This window comes from Uloborus diversus, chromosome 2 (genome assembly GCF_026930045.1).
Source record: "Uloborus diversus isolate 005 chromosome 2, Udiv.v.3.1, whole genome shotgun sequence".
Taxonomy (NCBI): domain Eukaryota; kingdom Metazoa; phylum Arthropoda; class Arachnida; order Araneae; family Uloboridae; genus Uloborus; species Uloborus diversus.
The window spans coordinates 203130116-203139191 of record NC_072732.1 but is presented as its reverse complement, the minus strand read 5'-3'; the positions used below and the strand labels follow the sequence as shown (position 1 = coordinate 203139191).

General features: G+C 30.4%; 1 protein-coding gene across 1 annotated transcript; it reads left to right on the top strand.

The window, feature by feature from the left end:
* The first annotated feature begins 287 nt into the window (after window positions 1-287).
* Window positions 288-971, top strand: LOC129217631 (ras-related protein Rap-1b-like). Its single transcript, XM_054851960.1, has one exon. The coding sequence runs from the start codon at window positions 288-290 to the stop codon at window positions 969-971; it is 684 nt and encodes a 227-aa protein (XP_054707935.1).
* Window positions 972-9076: the final 8105 nt, after the last annotated feature.

The window sequence follows — 9076 nt, the reverse complement described above, 5'->3', positions numbered from 1 at the left end:
TTTAAAAATAAACTTTTCAATTTTAAAATTCTTTCTTAAAATCTGAATCATTATTAAGAAAATATTATTGACTTATTTATGTGTAGAAAAAATATGCCTTTGATAGTTATTGCATTTTGAAACTAAATTTCAAGACTAACTTTATAACACTTTTTGATCTTCCTTTTCTTAGAGCACCAATAAAGCTTTGATACGAAGCGTTTGTGATTAACTTGCATTTACTAGGCCTACTCCAGACGAATTATCAAGTCACATTTTACTTTTGCTGAAATCCCTCATCTGTCACTATGCCGAGCTCCCACACCCCATCGCTGAACAGCGTCAACGAGAATGCCTGCTATGACATCAAAGGTCACTATAGGTTAGTCCTGATGGGGGCTGCTTGCGTAGGCAAAACAGCAATCGTACACCAGTTTCTGTACGACTACTTCCCGACCGAGTACATGCCAACGGTAGAAGAGCTGTACAGGGGTGAGTACGATGTAGGTAATACTGGTTTAGTACTTGACATCCTTGACACTAGTGGTACTTATGAGTTTCCAGCCATGCGAAAACTTGCTGTTGACACTGGAGACGCTTTCATCCTGGTCTACGCCATCAACGACGACAAGTCTTTCGAGGAAGTTCGAAGACTGAAGCAAATGATTCTGGAACACAAGCAATCCGACGTTCCCATAGTAGTGGTTGGCAATAAATGTGATCTCGAAAAGCAGAGGATGGTGCAGAAGGAGGTCGCCGATACAATCGTCACCATCGATTGGGAAAATCGATTCGTGGAGTCTTCTGCCAAAGAGGGCTGCAACATCGTGAAGATTTTCAAGGAAATCCTCGTCCAAGCCAACTTTCCTTATGATCTGAATCCAGCGGTCCAGAAACGGAGAACATCTCTCCCCCTCTACGCATTGCCGAAGTCCAATAACAATGTCATCAAGAACAAGAAGATCAAGCGAAACAGTTGCGCTGTTTCATAACCGGTGTCATCTCAAAATAACCTTGTCTCACAGAACTAGCTTTTAAGATATTCAACGTGACAATAAGTGATGAGGATTTTCATGTTTATGTTTATCAAAAATAAGTACAAATACGATAAAACTTTATTGCTTTTATTGCAACGAAATTCAAATATCATTAGGTTTGTAATCTAAAAAGCTTTGAATAGTTTGGCTTTTCCAGATAGATATTGATTTTGGCAGCATTCTGAAAATATAAAATTACATAAAATTACCTGGGATTTACCCGAAAAAAGAAAATTTAATGTTCAATTTTCTTCCGAGTAAATTTTGCTAGATATATAGTTTAATTTTACCATTTTATCCTACTTGGTTATGGTATTAGGAAAACTAGTGTAACCGCATGTACAGAATTTAACTCTCAAATAATTTAACTCCCATGTATAATCTAACCCTGAGGTTCTGAATTTGAAATTTCAATATTAAAAAAAAAAGCATTTTTGTATACATTCACTAATTAGAGAAAACTATTAAGATTTTTTCAGAAATTCCTCTTTCGTATTGTAAGTAACCCCAAACAACATTAAATAATTTCTGTGAACTGTTTGAAAAAGTAACTCTTAAGATATATTTCACAGAAACAAAATTGGTAAGGAAACATGTAACGGTAATGCTGCAAAGAGTTCATAATATATCTATTGCACCTGTTCAAAAGCATTAAAATAATGGATTAAAACCCCATCGTTAGAACTGCACTTCAGTAATCATAAGTGATTTTTTAAAACTTAAATTTAAATTTTCTTATCTAATATGCGTCTAAAAGAATTATTTTAAACATTTGCTGTTTGGCTTTTTATTTTCTGCTTGTTTATCTAACTTATTCAACTGAATGTTTAAACGAAATTTTTTCCAAACAGAAATTCATAGGACAGTGAAGAAAGACATGTAAAATTCTCAACATAGATGAAAGTCACTCACAAAAAACGAACAAAAGCGAAATTATGAGATTTTATTTTCTCATAGTTTCCTTTTCTAGAAATGACATGCGTAAATATTGCCACCCTGTAATGAGTTTTCAACTATTTTGTGTTTTTGCATCGCAATTCAACAAAATACTGCAATGTCTATAAACTCTAATGACGATTTTTTTTCAATTTTATTTCTCAACGCTTGAGTGTAAAATGTTATAATAGCTATTATACCAATAGCTGAAAAAAAGTCTCATTACTATTATTTTCTTTCTTTTTTTTTTTTTTCGACGTGACGTATTTAAGTATGTTCATACAATTTTAGTACTGATTGATATAAGATGTGTTTTTATCCCCCTATGTAGTAATGCACAAGATAAATTCTACATGCACATTTTCAGGAATTAAAACCATTGATACTTTTTTGCTCGTCATACATTAAAAATGTGAATTTATATACTCGTAACCTGAATTGCTAAAACTGCTTTTCTCATATGTTTCCGAACAAATGACGCAGTATAATGTGTTTTTTATTGAAATTTTTCAGTGCAAAAGTGGATTTTAATGATATGACAGTAATAACGAATTCAGTTATTGCCATGTAATAACTACTTTGGTAAAATCCTATTCTCCAGTACGAATAATTATTGAATTTTAAAAATTGGCACCTTATTGCATATGTGAACAATCTATAAAAAACAAAAAACTGCGTATATATTTCAAATGTGCCTAAATCAATTTTATTTATGTATATATGATCTATAGAAAATTTACTTGAGTATAGTAAATTGAGGAAAGTAGAAAAAATTTTTTTTAATGGAAGAGTTAAATTTGCTTAGGGTAAAATAATAGAATTGAAACGTTCTGTGATATGAAATAAAATGCCTCTAAGCAATAAATTCTTTTTAATGGAATAAATTGAATTATTCTAAAAGTTTTGCAAAGAGAAAAATTAATGAAGCATCAATAAATAAATTAAAAAAGTAAAGAAATAAAGTAAAAATAAAGAAATAAAGAAATAAATAAATAAAAATAAACTAGAATTATTGACACTTGTGCTCTTCCATTACTCCAGGGCCAACTTATAAGAACAGTACAAATACTGAAATGGAAGAAAAATTAGTTCGTTCGTTTAGGTATTAAATACTTCTGGGTTATATTATTCCTTTTAATAGCATTAATCTAAATGTTTGTTATTGAACTTTTCAAGATTTCGGAAAATATCATTATTTTTATTTGGGAAAATATTGTAAAATTATTAATATCTGATGACAACATAAAAGAAATATAAAACTAATTTAAAAAAAAGATAATTGTATAGCTTATATAAAAAGACAAAATTTCAGTGCTTTTTAATCCATTAAATGTAGGGTTCACTCTTTTAATGAAAAGCAACTTTTATAGCACGGCAAATAGTTTTCACTCAAGTACGATTCTCATATTTAAACTGGTTGGCATTTGGTTAGTAATTTTAGAAAAAAATGCCTCATAAATAGAATATGAAGAGCATTTTGAAATGATGGAGAATAACGTAAAAATCTCTGAGTGTGAGAAAGTTAAGGAAACATACAGGATTAACTAGAACATACTATATTAAACCCAACATTGCCAAATCAATAATAGGAACTCTCGTTCGCAATAGGCGATGAATAGAAAAGTAGCTTAGAGCGATAAAATATATTAAATTCAAGGCTGAACTTAAGCATCCGTTGAATTTGTAGTTTTATCGAATCAGAACATATATAATTCGTAAAACAAATAGCAAAATAGAATGCAATATGCAACAACATATATTTGACTTTCCAGTTCCAAGACGAGATGACAATCAGAAACAATTCTAACTTTAAAACAGACATCGAATTGCGATATTACTTCCAATCGCCAACATGAAAGATATTTTTGTTTGATTGTCACGTGACATTTCGTCTCGTTGCCAATTTCAGTGGAATTGAAATGCTTTTACTGCTTCTTTGATGACATATGTTTCGTATAAATCGAGTTATCATCATTAAATCAATGCTCGCCAACGAACGTTAATTAGTTTACCATACCAAGGGTAGATGCATCAAATGACAAAGAAAGTGACTTGTCTTGGTGAAGATTTTATAGCGGTAGAAAAAGAAACTATTCTCTCGCAAAAATCTTTTATCTGAGCTTCTAGTTTACTTCGTGAAATCCCGTAATGATTCCACAGCATTATCATTCTTTTTTACTTTACCCTATGTCCACAAACATTTATATTTCTATTAATGAGACATTCTTAATATTTTAAAAATACATTACTATCTTTAAATTATTCCTCTTTTATTTACTATACGCAAAGAAAATTTTCTATTCGTCTTATATATATGTATAAACTTTGCTTTTTGCAATTTGTAAATAATGGCGCATTTAAACCCATAGTGTCATAAAATCATCATTGATATTCTTCCCATCCATATTTTTATAGCTTTGTATAAAAGGTAATGAATATATCACAGTGTGGCTCAAAGGAGCACGAAATTTTCTTCAAAACCTATCAAAGCAAATGAAGTTCTAGCTTACGCTTTGAGGAATGATCACAAAAATAATTGAGATTGTTTTGTACAAGCATTGCCTTAAAAAGTCCTTTATGGCTAGCTTTGGAACAGAAGTAAAAATAGTTTCATCAACTGCTGATTTCTCAACTGCTATTCACTTGTTGATGTGACATCGTGCACTCATTTCCTGTCGTATACTTCTAACTGACCTACTGCTTTAAACTTGAGAAAAAATTCTGTTATTTGTAAATATGCAATTGAAATTGAGAGTTCAGAGCACAAGTAAATATTTTTCGGAGTTTTCATGCCAAATTGGCGAAAAAGTTGCATTTCAGAGTTACAAGTTAACCAATGGCTTAGTTTTAGTGTTATAAAAAAAAAGACATTAAACTAACTATTACAGTGACAATTGTTATTGGTTCTTCTTAATGCAATTAGTACGCAACCGGGCTTTTTCACTGGCTGTTATTTCTTCGCGCATGAAAAAGTATTTTTTTAGTTTATGCATAACAATGTAATCTGTTGATCGCCATAGCAACAGTTGATAACAATAGGGACGACAACAAACAACGTATTTTGTGGCTGTTGTTAAATCAGGATAGCACATCAGGATAGCGGTATACATTAGATCCCTGGATTCTTGAATACATTTCTGAAATTTGGAATTAAATTTCTGCAAAGAGGATGTTAGAAACTGTTTACTTGTGCTCTGAAACTACACAGATCTTCGGAAGAACAGTTATCAGTTATTTTATTTAAATTGCACTTTTTTTTTAAAGATCCAACTGTTGTGTTCAATACTGTTTCGATTACTTTGCATTTAAATGTGTTTGACAGTATCAACTTAATAAGCACACAGTGCGAAAAAAAAAAGTTGCAATGAAAATGTACGAGTCAAAACAATTAGCCTTTCCTTGGCTGAGTTGTATTAACATTTTTTTTTTTGTGAATGCTTTTTAAAAAGAAAAAAAAAATCGATACAATCCATTGAAGACCCGAGTAGCTCTTATTAGGAATAGCATGATAGCGTTACTTTATAAAAGTGGCACTAATTTAAGTGGTAAGGAACCGTTACAAAAAATCGATTTACGTTTTACGAGATGTAGCTTAAGGAGAAAAATGCACTTGTTAAATAAAAAATAAATCTTCTGAAACAGATGTATTCTGATTCTTCTTAGATCAGAACGAAGTAAAGTTCTATAAAAGTCATTTTACAAGAAAAAGATAAATTTAAAATTGCCCTTCCAATAAAAAGTTGTCAATTTTAAATACATATTTTTAAAATTGGAATATTTGTAAAGTAAGAAGGCAATAAATCTGAATACATAAAAGATACGTTAACTTGTATACAGTACATAAGTGCATTTCATCAAGCCGTTTGCTGATTTAACTAAACAATTTCATTTCAAAGTATTTATGGTGTAACTACAAAACATCTATAAATTAGCAAACCGTTACCAATATTTTAAATTACATAACATTCCACAGTGCTCATTAAATTTCTATAAAGTTTCTACTACTAATTATAAATAATAATACAGCAATTAAGCTAGTATTGTAAAAATTTATTTTAGACCCATTAAATGGAATAATTCGATACTGAAAGTCAATTTTAATATTATCTAATTGTATACCACAATATTACTGTTATAATGAAAACTCTTTAACTTGGTTTTATGTGTATTTAATATAGAATACACACTGATTGTGTAATTTAACTGTATGACTGTTCTTCTACAGATAATCCTCTCTAAGTAAATACACTGCTACATTTGTCAGGCTTGTGACTGTTTGTAAAGCACAAATATGTATCTTTCCATGCATCAATTCATAACCATCCTCTGTGTTTGTGATCTAAATATACATACATATATATATGATAGTATATAACTATGTATTTGTCCAAATAAATATTTAAAACAAAAGCTTGTTTTCATGTGTCTTGTTGCCATGTGTCTATGTGTCATTTTATCACTTGTTGAAGAAAAGTTGAGGTGCTATCGGTATTTTTGGAAATGAGGATGAGTATTTAAATTTTGTTCGTGTCTTATTATTTACTAGCTGCGACGCCCGGCTTTGCACGGTCTACCTTGAAAATAAAAGTTATGTCAAGTGACGCATGTTGACCAATCATGCTTCAATTAGAGAAAAAATATACTGTAACATTTCCCGTCAAAATAATCATTCTCAAAGAAAGAAAACGCAAATCAAAAATTCCCGAATAAATTAAACACAACCCTCCAACTCCATAAATACTACTAAAATCCTTAAAAAAAAAAAGAAAGAAGATACAGTGGCTCCCAAAAGTGTTCGTACACCTACGACTTTCATTGAAATAGGCCCTTATCGATTGGTTAGAATTAATATTTCCGAATACGTATTTTATTATAAGATCTATGATCTATTTTTAACAAAACTACATAAAAACTTTTAATAAAACATTAAAACTTAATTTTTTAAAAATCAAAAACCAAAAAGTGCCGGAAATTTTATCTCACAAAAGTCTTCGTACACTTTGAAAAAACGACAAAAAATAAGTAAATAATCTAACTTTTTACTAAGTTATTATTTATTAGAATATCATGCAGTAACAACAACAGCTTTTAAACGTATGGGAATAGATTTCATTGTTTTTTCTTTCTTTTTTTGTGCAATTTCTGAGTTCAGCCGAACTACGAGTCTTACTGTTTCTAGTTCGCTTTTCGTTTCAATGGTGTATTTTCGTAATCTAGCCACCTGATATCTCCAAATATGTTCCATTAAGTTTAAATTTGGTGATTGAGGAGATATTTCTAAGCTTAAGGACAAATTTTGAGGCACCAAACGCGAACGTGTGCTTCTTATCGTTATCTTGATTTAAAAAAAAGTTATTTCCGATTACCAAATTTTGGGCCAATAGTTTAAAATTGTTTTTTAAAATATTTAAATGAACAGTATAATTTATTATTTCACCAAAAAATTCAAAATTTCCAAGTCCTGATGCTGAGATGCACCCTCACACCAAAACACCTCCACCGTTCTGATTAACTGATCCAACTAAGTTCTTAAGATTAAATTCCTCATTTTTTTCTTCCATTTAAAATTATACAACAATTTACCCCAAAATGTTGAATTTATTTTCATTTATAAGTAAGACGTTGTTTCAAAACGTTTTAAGCTTATTTATCATTAATTTTACGACGGAAAGCGTAAGCTTACTGTTTTTCGCACGAAAAGGAAAATTTCTGCCGGAAGAGGTCCCATTTAATCCAGCTGATCAGAAACCTTGACGAACAATTTTAGGCAAAAATTAAACGTAAAATGTCTCATTCAATTCTGCAGAAACTTTTTCAGTTCTGAAATGTTTATTTTTCATGTTTTTTTAACTGTAAACCTCCGATCACGCTTTGTTAACTTTGCCAGTTGACCTTTTCTTATCTTGTTTTCGATCCAAATCTTGTTTTAAAAGCATTTTATCAAGCACTTCAGTATAGCATGTTATAAATTAACCAATTTAGAGACATTTCAAAGTAAATTTACGGCTCATGTGAGGGGAAAAAATCAAATTTCGAATCGTGTTTGTTGTTTTCTACGCATACCTGCCATTTTAAAATAATAAGCAGAATATTAGGGAATAAATACACAAAAAATTAAAGGCAAATGACTTTATAGTATCATTACAATGCAAAAATATTAAAAAAAAACCACATATGATAATTTTAATTATGAATTTATTCGAAAATATTTCAGTGTACGATGACTTTTGTGGCGTATCTTTTCTCTGTCTCTTCGTTTTTGACAAATTTCAAAAATAAAATTTGGCAATGTTTTGAAAAAAAACTACTGGGTTTTATTCAGAATGGCATAGGAATGGTGTGAAAAAAAATTGGACTTCATATTCGAATTAAGTTTTGCGTTATTGTGGTTTTACTACAAAATGCCAAGGTGTACGAACACTTTTGGGAGACACTGTAAGTCGCCAAATAATAATCAAAAAGGAAAACTTTTACCTCAAAACAAAAAAAAAAAAAAAAAAAAAATATTTAGTCACAGCCGAGAAAAAAATGTGGCAAACTTCTGAAAGCTACTTTAAAATGAGATCGCGCAAACGATGGTTTTCCGATATGAAAATAGATTTCCATTAGGTTTAAAAGTGCTTTTTAATTTTTTCCCACTGATTTTACAGTTTTTTTTTAATTCGTAGAAACTTAGTGAACTGTATAGGTATTTTTCGCGGGCTTTATAATGGCGCAGAAATCGAACTGGTCGGTTAATTATTTCAGGCAGAAAGAACTATTTAATGCCATTTTCGGGACCTAAAATTAAAATTTGAACGGTTCGATTCTTTTTTGACGTTCGAAAACCCCCGTATGTTCCTCCTTGGGTACCCAAAGTACCTACCTGTCAAATTTGGTCGAGATCCGAAGTAAACTGGATTTGTATAGGGAACACACACACACATATATTCTTTGTTTTATTTATATGGATTGAAGACAAGTTGAGGTTATATTGTGATTTTAAGAAATGAGGATTAGTTAATTTGTGTTTGCATCTTATTACTTACTGACAACAATTTGGGTTTACATCGTTACTTAAGGAAATGAGAATGAGTGGTTATTTTTTTTCATGTCTTATTACTTATTGAAGACAAGTTCAGATT